This window comes from Vulpes vulpes, chromosome 15 (assembly GCF_048418805.1).
Source record: "Vulpes vulpes isolate BD-2025 chromosome 15, VulVul3, whole genome shotgun sequence".
Lineage (NCBI taxonomy): Eukaryota > Metazoa > Chordata > Mammalia > Carnivora > Canidae > Vulpes > Vulpes vulpes.
Genome location: NC_132794.1, coordinates 101,253,580 through 101,273,067, shown reverse-complemented (window position 1 = coordinate 101,273,067; position 19,488 = coordinate 101,253,580). Strand labels below are relative to the sequence as shown.

Genomic DNA, 19,488 nt, shown 5'->3' with positions numbered 1-19,488 from the left:
AAAGCCAGGATGGTGGAGTCCCCGCATCAGCCTCAAACCACTGATTCCCACGACCCCTTTGATGTCTCTTCTATCCAAAGTCAAGTGCACTTCATCTTGCAACTGAAATCTGACTCCATTTTAGGTCAACTGCGGGGGGTGGGGGGGTGGGGGGAGAAGACAGACCCAAGTCATGCTATGCCTGGCCCGATTCCAAACCTGGAGCCTTGCTGGTTTGTGCTGACGTCACCCAACCGAGATTTGATGTGAAACTGCAAGAGAGAGCCCGGGGGTGGGGTGATGCTCGCTGTGAGGAGCCAGGGGAGGAAAGGTGAAGTTCTGTTTTGTAATATTGGAGAAGGGAGCCCGTGGGCACGGGACCGAAAGTCAGCAAACCGCTGTTCTGTTCTTGGCTCAGCAATCAGCACGCTGGGTGGCCTTGGGCAGGTCACTTCCCCCCTTTGAGCCTCAGTTTCCTGATTTTATAAAACCAATTGGAGGATCTCCAAGCTCCTTTCAGTTCTAAAGAGCCCCTGAGTCTAGCTCATTCCTTGGCCACGGGTGAAGAAATGAAAGACCCAGTTTTGTTTCGGAACTTGGGCTACTCAGCACTTCCCAGTTGGGGCTGGGAACAGGACCAGGGGCTCACCCACCAGGAGAACGGGAGTCTCAGCGAAGGGCCAGCAGCCTGGGCTGTTGGAAGCCTCACCCGAGCCGAGGGGCGCAGGGGGTGGGGTGGGGGGGTGGGACAGGAGCCCCGGTCCTGCTACCCCAGGGCCGGGATCAGTGCCCCAGCATCGATGTGGATTCGGGCTGGAGCTTCAAGCTTCTGGAGGCTCCAGCATCATTAGATGCTGCTTTTGATCAATGGAAAACAAGGAAGGCAACAAATAATAACATCCATTTGCTGGCAATTCCAGTCGTTTGTGGCATTTAATTAGCATAATTGACCTGAACCGGACCTTTCTCTCCACCTGAATTCAAAAATACATCACTGCTCCCCCACCCCACTACATCTGAGAAATTTTCTTTTTTTTTTTTTAATGAGGTTTTAACTAAAGCCCAATATCAAAAAACCATCTAATACTTTTATCTCATTGAAGACATTTGATGCTTATTAAAATATTATTGCTTTAAGGCTTATTTTGATTTTTTGCCCAAGAGTGTATGCAGAGCCTTGCTACTCAGATAATAACAAAGAACCCTTAAACATGAAGAAAACACATGAAAGGTAATATGTTCCCCATTAGTCCCAGTATCATTTCCCCAGGATTACTGCTTTCCAAATATAGCATTAGTTTAAAAATAAAAAGCCGTTTACAGTAATGGGACACTTGCTACTACTTTGGAGCATATGGCCCTCCAAGGGACTTGGACAACAGCTTCATTAAGAGGGATTGCAGGGGAGCCTTTAAAAAGCCCCCCAGCAGGTCTGCTCAAAGGCCCCCCCACAGGCCACCTACCCTCACCCAAGACCTATGTTGAACCAGCCTCTTATTCTTCTCCCAGAACTGCTTTTCTCGGTGCATTGTTTCTTCCAAATGTTTTTGGGGAGTTGACAAGTAATCAGTTGGGCACCACCCAACAAACACCACCACCCAACTCCTCTCCTGGGAGGAGAAGTGACATCCTGGAACTCTGCATTCCGGTCTCACAAGTGGAAGAGAGTGTGGCTGCCATCCATGGGGAAGGGGTCCTCTTGGATGTGGGGGTGCCTCTTGTTCTGGGACGCCGAGGGGAAGGAAACTCCAGATGGGAAGATTTAAGTCATTCAGGGAGCAGGCATGTCACGTGCACAGGTCTGGTTTCTTTGACCCAGACATCTAGAATTTTTTGGGCCAAGGATATCTCAGATCCATTTTCAGCGGCATGGGCTAATCTAGCCAAGGGACAGAACAGTCATGTACACAGAAGGGCTCTCTCAAGTGCAGCGAGGGCCACTCCGATCTGCTTCCACGGGCTGGCCTGTGTCGAGCACCCACCGGAAGCTGCCAGCCTGCGGAGGGCCCCTGAAGAGACTCATGTTACACGTTTGCTATTTTGGTCCAACAATGCAGGCCCCTTCCGGTTTTGGGAGCTGGGCTCCTGGCACTCATCAAGTACCCAGCTTCGAGAGGCCTCAGAGAGCCAGGGAACGAGCTTCCAGCTTGAAGGGAGGGAGAAACTCTCCTGGTTTTAAATCCCCAACCAAATGCCAACCATATCTTGTTGTCAGCGGACACGGGCAAGATCAAGAGGGAACCATGGAAGAGAATGGGGAGGTGGTAACAAGAGCGAAAACTTATTGCCCTGAAGCTTGCATTCTCCCTGGAGGCAGGTGGCACTGCCCATCGGGTAGGGGGCTCTGCTCCACCTTGTCCCCAGGGAGTGTCCTTGCACGCAGCCAGTTACAAGCTGGGCCAGGGGTTGGAGGCGGTGTCTACGTCTACTTTGGACGGTCAGAATTTGGATCTCATGGTCTGACCTCAACTCATTACCGCTCCCGATGCTCTAAATTCCTCCTCTGGGCCAAGAGTTGCTCATTCCCCTTTGCACTCCTAGCCCAGGGGCTGGCACAGGGCCCGCAGCCACCTAGAACCGACAGTGGGCATCAGTCTCATGAAAAGGCCGGAGGCCTTGAGGGCGGAGCCAGCCCTCGGTTGGTTGCCTCAGGAGAACTGTGACAACTGCTTCTATTTACAGGGCACTTACCGCCGTCCAGGTTCAGAGCTGAGTGCCTTACACGGTTCTCTCATTCAACCCCGACACCCCCACCCTGACCCAGGGTAACCTTGCCAGGCCTCACTTGCAGGGAAGGGAACTAGGATATGGGGAGGTGGATGGACTTGCTTGAACTCACATAGCTAGTGTGCGAGGCAGCAGCCTGGCTCCTGCGCCGGGGCCTTGGCCACCGCGCTCACCATCTCTCTCACCTGTCCTGGGCTCACGGTGTGGCATCCCCAACGGGGCCTCCAAAGCCCCTTGGAGGGGTAACAGGTGGAGTCAATCCCTTTGGAATAATGCTTACCTTGGTGTCACTGCGTTTTTCTAGGGACTCTCCTTCCCTGGGAGATGATCACATCGTGGGAATTAAATGTGCGACCAGTGGGCGGTGGAAGGAGCAGGGGCCGACCTGCAGGGGAGGGGCTGGGAGGGCCTCCAGGTAGAGAAGGTGGCACTCACAGGAGTGTGTGGGGCCTGGGGACATAGTGGGCCGGGCAAGTAGATCGTATCCCCCAAATCCACTCTTATTGTGGATCAGAGGCTGCGGGGAAAGTGGGGTTGAAGAGGATTCTGAGGACGCCAGAGAGCCAGCATCAATTAGCAATGTCAGCCAGGAGCATGGGAGGAAGGAGGCGACCTCCTGCCACATGCTTGTCATCCCTGGCATCAGGTATGCTTAGAGGACAGTAACACGTGTTAGCTCTTTTGACCTCCTGACAGATTCCTGATTTGGGGGTGAAGGGGAGGGGAATGCACTGCTATTTATTAATTTCCCTTTCGTGGACGATCTCCTGCACCCTCGGACTCACCAGGTGCTGATGTCAGCAGGTTTCCCGCATCTTTTCCTCCAGGACCATGAAGGGCCAGAGCCGGGCTGCCAGCCCCGCAGGGGAGGCGGTGGGTGCCGCGGTCACAGGAGGGCCCGGGCAGCGGGGGCGCCTCCGCAGAGCTCCAAGGCCTGAGAAGACCCGCCTGTCCCCTGCATTTCAAACGGGTTCCAGCGGCCACTGCTGGGAGGTGCCCCAATTCTGCCGAGTAAGGCCTATTTCCGACTCTGTTCACCTGTAATGAGTGAGCTGCTCCGGGAAGCATTACCATATTGGACTTGGGGGCTGCCACGTAAGGCAAGAGGACAATCTGAAAGCCAGAGGTTATGACTTTTGATCGAAGCGTTGGCTTTGAAATATTTAAAACTCCCCTGGAACCAACCTGGGTCAGTGCTGTCCTTCACTCTTCTGAGAAAGAGAAAAAGTCAGTCCGGAAGGAAAGAGGCTCTGGGCCGCGTGGCAGGCTGCGAGATCTGGGGGGGCCTTGGGCTCCAGCGGAAGAAGTGCCGGTGGGAGCCCGAGCGCACGCAGGTGCTGGGGCTCAGGGGGGCTACCGGCCCCCGGGGCCTAAGTTCCACAGGGTCCCTCTCCAGCCAGGGCAGGAGCCCCGGCCCGCTGGAGGCAGAAGGAGACTTCCCAGGCCCCTGGTTCTTTTCGTTTCCCGCGGTGTGTCTCCCCACGTCGTGAGGGTCATCTGGCCCACCAGCGTGGAAGGCTTTGGAGGTTCTGAACTTGCCCCACATCAAATATGCCCCCTCCTTTGCTCCGGAGAACCCCCCCGCCACCCTGCCACAGACTCAGAGGGCATTCGATTGTCTAGAACACTTCAAACAGCCCAACTCTCCCTTGTAAAAGTTTTACAAGAAAATCACCGAAGACCAGAAGAGCTCCCCTTCCCCTCTCCTCCTCCTTCAGTCTCAGATCCCAGCCGATATTCTGGATTCCCACACTTTGGTGTCGGCCGTGGGCGAGAGTGTGGGGCTGGCGGGCGGGCGGCGCTGCAGATCGCGGCCCCCGGATCATTACGCTTTCAGGCCACGGCTTGTGGGATCTAGTGATTTGGACATATTTTATTTAACCAGCTTAGTAAAAGGTAATATTCAGCAGCTGTGATCTATAGCAGAATTACAATTTTCAGGGTCAAGGAGGGATTTTGATATTAGGAGGTTGGGCGGAATTGCTATGAAATCTCATGAGCTGTCTTTAAAAATAAATGAGAAAATAGGTTATCCAAGAGTCATTGTAAGGGAAAAATCAATAGGCAGTGTCTATTCACTTGGGTTATCAAAATCCTTGAAATTTGAACAAAAGTTTCACGTTTAGTGTACTGTAGGTTTTGAAATATCAGCGCTGGAGGCTCAGTGGGTACAAATTCATGGCGCTGTGCATCCAAACGAGGCAGGCCTTGCGAAGCCGCTCGGCGGCCTCCTAGGACGGGCGTGTGTCTTGGTGACCGAATAGGATGGCCAAGAGGAGACTCCCGAGGAAAACCGTTTGGTCCATGGCAGGTGGCCCCCCTGGAAACACCATGGACCCCCACGCTGCCAGGAGTAGGTGTGCCCGGGGGCCAGCGCCAGGGCGGGTCCCATGTGTCCTCTCGCCCACACCAGTCCACAGCATCTCTGCCCCCAGGTGGGAACAAATGACAATTTAATAGGGAGCTTCCTGGTGGTGAAATTCTGATTGAGCTGGCCATCTGGACTGACAGAAGTTGCCTTCATTCATTCATTCATTCATTCATTCATTCATTCATTCTTAATCAATAGTTTGTGTGTGTGTGTGTGTCTCAAATGCGTCTTTCGGCTTTGCGCAGCGGCAGGCAGTATCACAGCCAACAAGCTCTCTCAAGGTGCCATCATTGCTAACTAAAACCTTTTCTCCACTGTGTCTTCCAGGACAGCATACCCTTGGCACTGACCAGGCTCTCAGCAGCCCAAGCCTCGGAGGCTGACCCCTCCTGGAGTCCCACTCTCCAGGCCTCCCCCTGACTCAATCCCTATGGCAGGTGACCGCCAGGTAACTGCTGGGTCTCCCTCACCGGCCTGTGAGCTCTGGGCAGGGCAGGCTCTGGGTGGCCGTTCAGTGCTGTTTTCCAGTCCCTGCGGCCATGTCTGACATTCAGTGTTAAAAAATAATTTGACAACGGAGGCACCTGGGTGGCTCAGTGGTTGAATGTCTGCCTTTGGCTCAGGTCGCAATCCCAGGGTCTTGGGATCGAGTCCCACATCAGGCTCCCTGCAGGAAGCCTGTTTCTCCCTCTGCCTATGTCTCTGCTTCTCTCTGTGTGTCTCTTATGAATAAACAAATCTTTAAAAAAAAAAAAGAAAACATTTTTTTAAATGAAAAAAATCTTTTTAATGAATGAAGACAATGAATATCTTCCTTTTACTATTATTAATATAAGGCATTCCTAAGGAATTTTAAGGCCATAATCATGAGCAATCTTTAAAGAAAACAAAACAAAAACACCCTAGACTCCCCACTCTCCATGTTTGTCCACCACGATGTTACAGAGCAGCTCATCTTATCAAGATGAGGCGGTTGGTGATGGCTTATCACATGCCGGGTGGTGCTTTCCATGGGTTACCTAATGGAATCTTCAAATCAGTCCTTGGGGTGGTGGGTGGGTATTTCCCCTATTTTACAGTCAAGGAAACAGAGGCTTCGTGAAGAGATAGGTAGATTATTCCAACTCACCAATGAGAGAAGCAGGGCTCACATCCAGATGTGTCGTCACCCTGCAAAGCCATCTCTGGGGCAATTAAAGAAGATGGTGGGCGGGGGAGGGGGTATTCAAAAGCAACCTTGAACATGATCCTTTCAAGTTCCATCATTAAAACAAAAAATGACAGGGTCTATATTCACGCTACAGAAATTGTAGCAAGTACTGAAGATTTATAACTCCCCTTTATTTAGAAAGGGAATGAAAGTAAGATAAATAATTCAACTGCACAGGGTGGGAATAGCAGATGTTGGATTTAGGCATTTTATTTAACTCATCAAATAATACAAGTTGGTTCAGGAAACAACAATCAACACATATTACTTGTACTAACGATTTGTAGACCCACATTTCCAAGAAATGTAATGAAAATAAATTACTTTGTGGAATACAGCAAATAAATATATATATACTTTTTTAAACAAAAAATAACCCTATGAATAATAGGGGGCGGGGAAGTGAGGTTATGGGGAGGGAGACCTCGCGGAGCTTTGGGAAGTTGGATCTTGAAACAAATGCCTGAATGAGATGAAGGAATAGCACGTGTTAATGACAATTAACAACCAACGTTCTAACTCCTTTCCCTGGTCCCCTCGGTTTTAGGAGCAATTTCTCCCCATCCCCGAGACAGGCTCCGAGCACCGCTCCTGACTCCCACCGTCTGCGTGATCCAGATAATGTAATCGCAGCATCATTAGGAACCATGAAATCGCAATTCCCCGGGGAAGGAGCGCTAGCGTTCAGTTCCGCACGGAAGAGCCATTAATTAGCAGATTTCAGTTTAAAGTGACTATGTACTACACGGGTTCTAATCCCACTCTGGAGCAGCTCTCAGGCCTAATGAATTAGCTGGGGGAAGTTGAGCTGTAGCCGGAAGACATCACTCAAAAGGAAATGAAGTGAAATAAGATAAACTTAAAACTGCAAAACTTTAAAATGATCAAGAGATCATCCACTATTCGGGAAAAGCTGTAGAAGAAGCCAGATGGGGCGCGGGGGGGGGGGGGGGGGTCATCCAAATTCTCTTCTCTTGAAATGGCACTGCTGAGTATGCTGTGTAATATCCAGACTCCACCTGAGGCTAATTGATCTAAATGGACTCATTCATTCATTCATTCGTTCGTTCATGCCATTCATCCCTCACTTATGTTCTCTTAAAGTAATAGCGCTTTTATAGCAGATGACAGGTTGCTACTTTGGACACATTCATCCCCGACAGTTGAGTCCTCAGACATCGGGCAAGGCAGGTTGAAAGTTGCACTTGGAACCTCCATGACAGTGGCTTGGCTTGGGGAATGCTTCTGAAATGGAGACACCCTCTTCCTGGAAGTATGAGTGGAATCAGGATTTTTACCATTCTCGAGAAGATGATCCCTCAAGCCAAACCTGCTTGGCACCTATACTCCTCCGTGCTGGACACTTTGTACTGAGCTCTGCAATTCTGGCCTCACTGTTAATTTAAGGGGTGAATGCAGAGATCAATGACCAGTCTTTGCACGCTGGCCCCAGCCCTTGGGTTGGCTGACATCTTTCCATTTCACAGCTTGCTGAGATTCCAGATGTAGGGGTTATACTGTCTGTACGCCAGGGAGGACAGTGGGTGGCTCTTAGACGGGTGCTTCAGTCCCTACGACGCAATACCAGGGACAATACCTGGAGGACAGACCGACTTGTCGATGGTTATACCTACAGGAGAGGGGCTGAACTCCTTTTTAAGAAAGCAGGGCCCTGTTCCAAGGCCAAGGGTTGGGACCACACACTGGTTTCTAAACCTCATTCGTGGGTTTTATCCAAGCGCATCTTCATTTTGTGCCTGTGAGCAAGGGAGGAGCAAGCGCAAAGTTAATGGTCTGGTTTCCTGATAGGGGAATGGGTGCCCCAGAGGGAAAGTGACTCACCCCGCAAGACCGGCTCCACAATTGGTGAGATCCGAAGCAAAATGAAAATACGGAGCCCCTGAAAATGCTTTTTGCATTTCTTCCCTGGTCTCCGTCTCTTGTCACAGTATTTTAAAATTTCTAGTTCGTGTCTTCCAAGTAAAGACAAAACTTTAAATTACTAGCCCGAATTTTACTTTTTATTTTTATACAGCACAATGCCAGGTTTAAAGGCAAATATCAGAATATTTACGTGTGTGGAATCACCAGTTACACAACATATTTTTGGCTTGTTTCAAGAAAGTGCCTCAACCTGGCCAGAAGAGACAAGCTGGGAAGTTGGAAGAAGGAAGAGAGGGTTCCCCCAGGCATAGGGGTGCTCTCAGGGGGAGGCCAGCCCCTCAGGGTGCTGGTCCCTGCCTTGTGACTTGGGCATGCACTCGCCCTCCAGCCTGGTGGTCAGGCTCCCTTCCTTCCCAGTGGCTGGACGGACAGTTGTGCCGCAGGCCTGGGTCAGGAAGTCAAGAGAGGCATCTCCCTCTTCTGCGGGGTCCCTGCTCCAATCCTCAGCAGATGGGCAACCCCGGGGGGTGAATCCCGCAACAAATGTGCCCTGGATGCTGCCAGCAGAGGGCAGGGACTGTGGCTGCCACACCCCACCCCAAGATGCTGTGGGCTGCACGTGTCCAAACCTTGACCCTTCCCATGCCTGAGCCCAGGCTGTGTGGAGGTTGGAATGGAAAGGCCGAGTGGAACTGAGACTCTGGGGAGCTGAGAATCAGACCCCAGAAGCAGGGAGGTGGTGGGAGGCAGGACTGCATGGTCAAGGCTCCAAGCTCCCTGTTCATGCTCCACTGTCTCACTGGACTTCATTTACAAAATGCAATTATAAAGGTAACATTATCATGAGTTTCAAGACAGCGACTGTACAGCATTGAACCCCAGTGTGGGGCCCTTCTGAATGTGGGGTCACATGTGTGACTGCACTGGTCACAAGCCCGTGCCACCAGTCCTGCCTCCGAGACCACTCAGAAGCTCAGCACACCCAATCTCCTGCTCTTCTAGGTGGTTCTCCATGCCAGGGGCTGCCAGCTTACCCCAAGGCCTTTGGCCCTTGCACTATTAGGAACATTCCCTTTTCACTGGTGTGAATGACTGGAGGCTGGAGTTGGCAGATGCCTACCTTCCTGAGCCTTTCCAACCAACTTTCCCATCTGCCCGGAGAGGAACTGAAGCCCCGAGCAGGCTGTGACTCGTTACCGTGAGGCCACTTGTCAGGTTGGTGGTCTAGGGCTCTGTGCATCTCGGGTCTGGAAGGTGCCAGAACTTGGGAAAAAAGCAAAGCCTCGTGGGGCCTCCCTGCCTGGCTCTTCCTGGGTGGGAACACACCGCCGCCACAGCCACCAGAGGCTGGAGCATTCTAGGGCCTCCCCAGCTCTGAAGCAGCATCGTCTGAGCATCATGGGCAGCTGAGGTGTTTGCCCGAGACCTCTGTGGGCTCAGTGTCGGGGCAGCGGGACTCCAATTCTTACTTAGTTGTTTCTCACAAGATTCTGTTGCTAGTGGATGTGAGTAAAAATGCCTCTCCCAGGGGACATTCGTAGCTCAGCTGATGGGACACCCAGGGTGTCCTCTTCCAGTTCCTCAAGAGAGAAAAGATCTGACATTTAGGGAAAAAATGATCACAGCCAACAGGGAGGGAACCGAGGCTTTCTGTGCATGTTGCTTTAAAAAGCATGTAATGGAGGAATGTTAGCCCCGTGGTGTGAAGGCCACCGCTACCAAAGAGGCCCCGTGGCTGGGCCGTGGCTTCCAGAACGTGGTGCTGTTTGAGCTACACCTTGAGCGGAGGAGGGAAGCTCAAGCAGAGGCTGCAGACCTGGAGTCCACGCCTGGACCCACCACCCATTTGTAGGGCGGTCTCCAGCAAAGATTCGTTCCCTCTCTGAACCCCATCTCCCCTCTGAGCCAGCGGGTGGGCCAAAGGTCCCTAGAGCCTGCACACCTAGAGGGTTCTGGGAACCTGAGCCCATCCACCTGGTTGGCTTTTGCCATCCAAACCGGTGGCCAGCATGGAACTCAAGGGACGCGGGTCCCACATTTCCTCATTTCAAATCCCCCTCCCCCTGGCTCTCCGTCCCCTGTGGGGAGCTCAGGGAGGCCCATCCGGGGGCCAGGACCCCGTGGCAGCCTTTGCCGGGATGCCCAGGCTCCTCCTGTCCCCAGATCAAAGTTTCTCCACTGTCTGGGGGCTGGTGGTGGGGGGAGGGTGACCCATCAGCCTCGTGCCCCAATCTGGATTCTGCTTCTATTTTCCCCTTTCTGCATGGGGGACAGAGAGAGAAGAAGGAGAGAGAAGCCTTTGAAAAATGTCTCCTGCTCCATCGCTCAGCAATTCACCTCGCCGCCGAGCCCACTGACACTCCCGTGGTGCGCCTCTTAGCCACTCGGCAACTTTTTTCCCTTTTATGATATTTTGGGTTTCTGATTGCCTGCCAAGTTGAACCTTTATCATTTAATAAGCAGAAAAAAGAAAGAAAGAAAAAAGAAAAAGGGTAAAAAAAAAAGCCCTCCAAGTCAGTCCCAATCTAAAGGGTCCCCATTCCTGTCCCCTGCCTCTCGGGGGCAGGTCCTAGATACGGAGCCAGTGCTCATGGGGACTCAACCACTTGCAGGCAAATGTCAATGCCACGCTACTCCAATGGGGCCATTTTGCACACGTTGTGGTGGAAACTGCAAGGAGGAACGAACACACAGCACTGGAGGGCTTTGCAAGGATTCGTGGAGCTGGGGCGTCCGGGGCAGTGCCGGGAGGTGGCGGAGGCGTGGGCAGCGCAGCTTGATCCCCAGCCCCTGAGAGTGACCTGCCTGAGAGCAGTTAGCAGTCAGGGCTCTGGGAACCAAGACAGCTTTCCCGCCTGCAGCCCCCAGGGCGATGGGACTGTCCTACTTGTTTTCTTACCTAGCACATCTTTGGGGCCTGGAACACGGTGGGCAGCCCGTAAGTATTTTTTGAGTAGACGAATAAATCTGATTACACCTCTCGTACTTCAAACAGGGAAAGGCTTGTTTGTTTAGAAGTCTTGTCGGGGACACGGATGAGCCCACGAAGCCCCTAGCTCTCCTCGCTCTGAGGTTTCTTGGCAGGGGAGAGGGGGATGTGGACGAACAGGAGATACAAATCAGGCGGAGACAGTCTCCAGAGTCACACTGTCCCTGCTGTGCTGAGACGCTGGATGGGGCAGCACGGGGAGGGGCTGCTGGGGCATAAACAATCAGTTTTGGGCTCTTCCCCAAATGCCTTAGCCTCATCACCTCAGCAGGGCTGGGGGAGGGGGTAGGCTGGAACAGCTCCCCAAGGAAAGCAGTTGGCTGGAACCCACTGTCTACTGTTCTAACTACCCCTCCACCCTTCACCTTCCTGCCCTGTCTCCTTCTCCTCCTTGGCAAGGGCACTGCTGTGGGATGTGCCAGGGGAACCCCACCCAGTTATTCTGCCTTGGCAGAGCCCATGTGTCCTCTGACCTGAGTGCTCATGGGCCCCGGGCTAGGGTGTGTGTGGGCTTCTATGGCAAGGCTGTGCCCCCCATAACCCATTTGTGACCCAAAAGGGCAGCTGGTCCTGGAAGACACCCCCAAGGAGCTGGTCCCAGGCAACAAAGGTCTCCTTTCCACTCCCAAAGACTACTAAGCTGCTCCTTGCCATGGTAGGTCTTTCTTCCCCCAAATCCAATTCTGCCCTCAGGAAACAATCAGACAGTTTATCTGAGGGATCAGTGGTTCATGGGATTGAAGCCGACCAAGAGGAAAAAGAATCTGCATTTTTTTCCAGGTCTCAGGGGCAGAAACCAAAGGAGTGGGCCGTTAAAGGTGGGATTTCAGGTCTCCACCAGCTCACAGGGTGTTACTGTGCAGAGACCTGGCTCATCTTTCAAGTGTACAAGGCTCAGTGGGCCAAGGCCTGGGCCACCTCCTGTGTCCAGAAGAGATGGGAACAAGGAAGGGGAGAGTGTGTTTGGAGCCTCACAGTGGGGGGCTGGTGGGCTTCAGGCCCCGCACATTTAGCAACCTATGGCTGATGCTTCTCTCTGAATTTGACAACAACCCCATTCCCCAAAGATGGGATGGATTCTGGCCACATTCTCGGCTCCTCTCTCTTCTGATGGTGTTAAGACAGAAAATTAACAGGACCACGCAGGACGGCATGCCAAGGTGCTTAGCCTGATGCTGGGCATGCAGTAGGCCTCCGTGTCAGCTGAGCGTGCCTCTGTGGCCTGGCTCTTTGGCAGAACCTTCTGGAGAGAAGCTGGAGCCTGAGGATGTATTTCATTCTCAACTCTGTGGGGCTTCATGCAAAAAAACATTTCTCTCCAACTCAGGTACTTTTCTTGGCAAAAGAAGTTAAAAACAAAAAAGTTGAGGCAACGAAGCAGCCCTGAGCTGGAGATGGGCCCTGCTCCCCCCATTACTGTCCCCTCCTGAGCATACCTGCGGGGGGAGAAGGTGGGGGCTGCGCTGAACGATGCTGTCCTGCCCCCAGGAAAAGTCCAGGCAGCTCTCAGTGGAGCCGTGTGTGCAGTGGATCAATATGGGCTTCGGGGCCGCTGAGCTATTATTCACGCCAAAGGGCCTTGTTTGGATGAAGGGAAGGGGGGGTGCACGAGTTCACAGAATCACAGTCTAGAGCTCTGCTGCTTGGCACTTCCCCCTCTCTCTGTGATGCCTTCGTTATTTATGTAGCACGAGTAATGAGGTGATTCAGGATGAGGAAGTGCTTTTCCCACAGCATGCTGGGAGCTCCTTGAGGCATGACAACAGGGCATGTGTGTGATTTGGGCCGGGGTCCTGGGAGATACGCACCCTGTCTTTCCAGTCCTATGGCTCCTCCTGAAGGGGACCAATAATGGGCCGAGGGTGGCATAAAGTGGGTCCTAACATCCGGGCCCTTCCTTCTTGACTATCTCCTGGGACGAGTCCCACTAACCACTTCCTGTCCCCTGGTGCTGGGAATCCATCCTTAACCCCTCCACCATCTGCTCCTCACCTCCTCACACATTCCCAACCCACCTGTCCAGTCAGTTTGGGTTTGTCCCACCATCTTGTTTTTGCCCTACTTGCCTCTGGTAAGGGGGCTTTGGAGCATTCACCTAATTACTGACCTAGAATCCGAACGAACATGGGCAGCTTCTCTCCTCACTCCCTGTATCTTCCCTCCTCTACACAGTAGAGGGTGCTGACCCTGCTTCCATCACCTACTTCAGGACCCTGTACCCAGCCTTGGCTCCAATCACATGCACTATCCTCCTGCCTGCGCCTGGCCACTTGTGTTTATCTTATAATGTCTCCCTTCTTGGGTGACAGTGCCCGTGGCTTTCAGAATTTCTCTGAGCTGTCCACATAGACACCTGCCCCATTTTTAAAAGGCTGACACCTTGTCTGAGAGCTACCTGACTTGTCACAAAATGGGGATGCCCCCTGGCAGGCACTACTGGTTTGAGCCCAACGGGTTGCAGGCAAAGCCACATAAGCAAGGTTTCCTGGAGTTTAGTTTAAGGTTAGTGAATTAGAGCATAGGACAAGGTCAAGTCTGATGGTTGGCGGCTCACCTCAGGCAACCAGTGTCTCTGGGAGTCAGACTGGGGATGGCTTTCCACAAAGTCTTCCTTCCTGTTGGAAAAATAACTCTGAGCATATCTCTTGCTGAGGTGCGGAGTCCCTTCCAAAGGTGGCAAGTTGTCACCTTTGTGGCTAATTTGGAACACACTGAAATGGAGGCTTGAGAGTCCCCAAGACCCTGGTGTGTGTGCCATTCCTATGAAGCTTAGGGCAGGCCTCGCTCGGCTCACACCTGCTTGACCCACCCGTCCTGTGCCGCAGCTTCTGCTGGACCGTCTGTCCTTGGGTGGGTGATGCTGAGAGATGGTGGCTGAGCAAGGGACATGCGCCATCTCTCCCCTCCACATCCATGGAGTGGCTGTCCAAGGGGTCTATCTTTCTGGGGCTGGGTGGATGGGAGTAAAGCAGGTTGGCAGAAAGGTACTCCTTGTTCCCCGGTATTGGCCAGAACACCCCAGCCCTGAGGTACCAATGAACCAGGCCTCTGAGAACGGCTTCCACAGCTCTGTGAAACTCATCAAATCAAACAGGGTGACCAGGTGCAGCCAGCTCTTCCGGCATGGACACCACCACTGACTTCACACCTGGGATGCTGCTGATGACAACGACAGTGATGATGATGATGTTGGAGCTTTTCCCCTCAAGCTCAGAGCCCATGGAAAAGCTGATGGTTTCACCAATGGCAAGTCACAGGAAGGAAAAAAGACAGGAGGTCAAGCCCAGCAAGGCACCGGTCCTATTGTCTACTAGGGAGGCACTGTTCGCAATGAGCTCGCCGACTCCACAGAGATGCCCCATCACACCCTCCCCACACCAGCCGCCGGGACACACAAGTATCCCTTTAAGAAATCCCTACTTACTCTCCAGACCACAGTCCTCCAACCACACACTCAGCAGACGGAGGAGACAAGTGGGCCAGAGACAGGGGACTCACAGAGGTTCCTTTGAAACCAGTCCCAGCCACAACCAACCAACCAACAGTCCTTGGCTCTGGATGTGCGTTTCTCCCAGGAAAGCCACCTCCACTCCCGGGGACCGAGTGCCCCACTAGGCTAGCAGTTCAAACCAACGCGACGAGGAAATCATTGCTCGGAGTTAATTCTCAACTACGTAGACAAACGGCTATAAATATTTATGACGGGAAATTTCATTATTTAAAAATTCGGCTCTAAATTTCCGGCGAACTCCATGAAGAATGCCTGCTGAACAGGTTGCAAATTAAGAACAATTATTTTTCTCTTCTGCATTTGAATAGAACTTACAGCTAAAGTCATTTAAAGGGGTTAACATCAACCTTAATTAAATATTAAAGTGTGCCTGTACCTGCCGCTATTGTTGCCCCTTCGAATAAGATATAACCTATTTTTGACAAGTTTTCATCTTTCTCTGTGGAAGACGCTACATGAAATCAAATCAGTGGCAAAGAGGAGAGTAATGAATAATCTATTTCATATTCCAACAGTACCCAGAGCTCGGGAGCGGAAAAATATTCAGGCGGATGATGGCAAGAGGCTGCTCGGGTACCACCTGACCCAGCTGATGTTTAAATAATAATAATAATAATAAAGAGCGATAAACAAACCATTAGCCCTTCGCAGTTGCTTAATGCAATTTGTTAATGAACGTAACGGTGGGGACGAATAATGAAAGAAAATAAAAACGTCTAAACAGGCGCCAAGTTGCTGGCGATGCGCAATTATTTCCTTGTCAAGTTTTTATGATTTAATGAGCCCCTCTGGGACTGACGCCTGTCAGTCAGTCGTGACTTTTTGACACCATTACAACTTCAAATACAGCAGCAGGCAGGCTGTTTTCCTCGGATTTGAAATACTGAAATGATCTGACAGTTTTAAAGAAAAGAGGTGCAAAAAAAAAAAAAAAAAGGAGAGAGGGAGAGAAAGACAGTTGCTTTCCTTTCTTTCTTTTCCACCCCCGTCCCTTCTTCTACGGGGTGGATAATCTCGGGATGCTGTTTGGTAATGAAAATCCAATCACCGAGGTCATTATCTGATGAGGTTTTGGGAACAGGCAGGCTTTTTTTTTTTCCCCCCTCTTTATTTCTTTACTTAATGATAACCCTCAATGGGCCTGCCCCGCATGGGACGGCCAGAGCCGCACAATTTTGTTCACCATTAATTTCAGCCTTTGAAGCTCAGGGCTCAGAAGCAGTAGCAAAGCAAACCCCCCACCAAGCTGGTTCCAAAATAAGACAATCCAGCCTGCCTTAAACAGAATAGCAAATGGCCTCCCAGCCCAGGCCTGGCGGCTGACGTCAAGCCCAGTGCATCTGCAGGCATTCGCCTTCAACACGGAACATTTAAAACTCTTTACAACTTAAGAGACTTTAATTAAATTGCTTTTGATTCCGGAGCAGGATAGCAGTCGCTTTTATTTATTCGGTCAGGGAGACTGTTTAGTCTGCATGAATTTTATATGGCCAAGGCTTCCTCCTCCTCTTCTTCCTCCGCGTCTTCGTCTTCACCCCCTCCCCACCCCATCTTCCCATGGAACATCCTTTTTAGCACAGGTGCCCAGCTGTAGAAATATTCATTGATCAAAGTCTACATGCTAAGTTCCTAGAACCTTTCACGGATCTAGGACCTGCTTCGCATTGGTGGGCTTCATCCCTTCCCTGGTGGAGCAGGGAAGGGGGGAGAAAAATGTGCCTCTTCTACTGGGTTTCCTTTGCATTTCTCCTCCGCCATCCATCCGCCAGGGCCAGGCAGGAGTTCGGGGGACTTCAGATCAGCTTCTGACAAAGCGCTCACTATTCGGGTCTTGGGGGGCGGGTGGTCACTCTCAAGGTGGGTTTGATGGGGCCTTTAGGCCAAGGGTTATCTATCTGTTCAGCTTCTCTCACTCTCGAGGTTGAATTGGGGCAAAATCTCAGGTAAGAGCCTGATAAAGAGATAGAACTGGAAAGAAAAAGCCATCGAGAGGTGAGCAGTGCACTCCCTCCCCATTTCATCTACTTCAACATGAACACAAGGTTTTAGTGAAATATTTAGGAGCCAGCGGGTTTGAATGATCAGATCAACCTGGCTTGCTGGGTGGCCTTGGGAAGAGGCGTGAGGTGTAGGCAGAGAGCTGGTTATACACTTTAGCTAAGATCAACAGTTTCAAAAGAAGCCACCGGAGAGGCTGGTGTAATACTTCCCTGCCATTAGTGTTTCGGAACAAGAAGGAGGTTGTTTGTTTGTTTCCTCCTTTTTAATGGTTTCTCCTATGTGTTCAGCATGTACAGAATTCCGTTCTTGGAATAAAAGAATCTTGCTGAGATAGATCCCTTAAGCTGATAGGAAAATGAGCACTGCCTTCCCAACTCCTTCACTGTCCTGCTTTGCTCTGCCAAAATCCCCGTACCATCCCTGCGAGGTAAAGGCTGCAGCTCTATTTACACAATACTAAATGATTTATCTGGACACATGCAGGCCCTGGCCTGTTTCGCTAAGTACGATTTCTCTGGTGGATTTTGCCATTCTGCATTTCCTCTCTAAGCCATAATGGTTCTTTTCTGAGTTGGGGAAAAAAAAAATAATAAAGTGCTGCATCCAGGTGATCTCAGTCTACGGGCACAGGTGGTTAGCATTTTTTATGAAGGGAACAGGTTTGCTTTTCAGGGATTCGAAGCTTCCAATTATATTCAAAAGATGGTACGGACCTTGTAAGTGCCTACGAAGTCTTAAGAAAAACACATTTTGCTTTCTGACTAGGGGGAAAATGACCTCAGCTTGGGGCAGCTTTAAGCCTGATCATAAACGAACTCATTTTGAACGCAATTCCCCGTTACCTCGGACAGAAAGAAACCAAAGGAAATCACAAAGCACGTCAGAGGTTTGAATGCACAGTGAACTCAGGAAGGCTGTGCTAACATTTTTTTTCTGCAGAAAATCCAAGCCGTCCTTTGTAACACGCTGCAACCCCTTGTTCTTTTAAAGGAGGTTAGTGAACATTTTCCATAAAGTTTATTTCTAGTGGATCATCCTATAGGATTCTACCATATTTATAACCACATTTGAAATTTCACACTGATGGACTCGTGTTCTTGCTCTTCCTGAAATATTCATGTTCTCTTTACATACTGGGATGGATGTGGAGAGAACCTTGTCAGACCTTTTGCATGTATGAGGGCTGCTTTTGGCAGTGCAGATATTAAAACCGAAAGGATACAGAGATGCTTACACAGGTCAAGGGAGAGGAGGTCACAATTAAATATCGTGCCAGGGCTCACTTTGCCAGCAAATTCTGGGGACTAGGGGATTTGGGGAAGGTAAGGAAATATTTCATGTAGCCAGTAATCAAAGTTGTGAAAAGTGGATCTTGGGCAGGCTCAGCAAAAATATTCTTGGCTGTAAAAAAAAAAATTTATGCACAGAAAAACAGAGAAAGTGCTAAGTCAATTTCCTGCACAACTGACATTAAATATCCACCTTTTCAATGAAAGCACTCAGGCAGGTAGACTATATTCATTATGCCGGGGTAGGAACAGGGCTGGTTTGCTGGAGCCGGTCACTGGCTCTGGCTCCTGTTTTTCTCTGCATTTTTATCCTTGGACATCACAGAAGGGCAATTTGGTGACAAGAGATGTGTGACAAACAGCACAGACCATCAGATGCCCCACAGCTGACTCATCATGCCCTATCCCAAACCGTGACCCTTGACATGTCCACAGGGCAAGCAAGAATGTCACCAAGGCTATTTTGGTTAGTAGATGAAATCACCAAAAGGCAAATAAACATTCACCTTCCCTTATAAAAAAACAAATCTGGGTGAAGACAAACCTAGGAAAGGAAACCGACCCACATGCAAACAGGAATAGAAAATATTTTTACACTCTTTGCACTTCAGCTGAACAGTGGTGAAAAGAGGGAGGGTCATTCAGGGCCTGTCAGCGCAAAAGAATGATTCATGTGACCATTTTGTCTTAATTACTCAGAACAAGCCGATGTTGCTGTTTATCAGGGAGGAGCAGATCCATCAGTATCTTCTGACAGAAAAAGTGATCGCCATCAGGATGGTGACGACCAGGATGATGGCCAAGATGACGACCAGGATGCGGTTCTGGATGATTCTAGGAAAGAGCAAAGGAAAAATAAAATTCACACAGATAAATGAAGGGTTTTCTGACAAAGGCCACCGAAGACCAAGTTGGCTAATCAAATGATGGCTTCACAGGTGGGGGTAGGGAGCCCAGTGTGGGGCTCATGTGTGCATGCGTGTTTTGCACACAGACACACACACACACACACACACTCGCGTGTGAGCTTTTGGTTCTACAAACGATCCACGAATGACTCCACAGTGCCTGTCACACGGCACCCGGAGAAATGCTTACTGCAAAGCTAAAGCAAATCAAATGGCTTTCCGGGCTCGGGGTACCATGTAGTAATCTTTAAGCGATCAAGGGCCCCATGTGAGCTTCTCTTTTTAATTTAAAATGTGAGACAAGCCTCATTTTTTTGCGGTGTTTCCTGTTAAAGTAAAAGACTCCAAGGAAACATATGTCAGTAAGGTACTTACCTGTACAAAAATACCCGGGGAAAAGTGAAAGAGAGATTTAGGAAGAAAAGGACAGGATTAAGAAGCAAGTGTCAACCTTGCAGCTCAGGCTGTGAAACCGTCATCTGTCACCGGGGCTCACTGCTCTGTTACGCCAGGAGGAAACGTTACATTTGTTCCGTAACAAAAAGAGATGGAAATGAGGAATTGCACCAAGAACCCGAATGCCTCATGTGCTTGGGTTGGTGGGCCCTCACTCTGGGGA

At 50.7% G+C, this 19,488-nt stretch overlaps 1 protein-coding gene across 4 annotated transcripts in view; it reads right to left on the bottom strand.

The window, feature by feature from the left end:
* Nucleotides 1–6,481: 6,481 nt before the first annotated feature.
* Nucleotides 6,482–19,488, bottom strand: part of VTI1A (vesicle transport through interaction with t-SNAREs 1A) — a 357,804-nt gene continuing 344,797 nt past the window's right edge. For all 4 annotated transcript variants that reach the window (XM_025993640.2, XM_025993649.2, XM_025993631.2 and 1 more), the window contains one exon: nucleotides 6,482–18,795. In XM_025993640.2, the coding sequence (XP_025849425.1) occupies nucleotides 18,702–18,795 (94 nt within the window). In that variant the 3' untranslated portion in view covers nucleotides 6,482–18,701. The remainder of the gene's footprint in view (nucleotides 18,796–19,488) is intronic.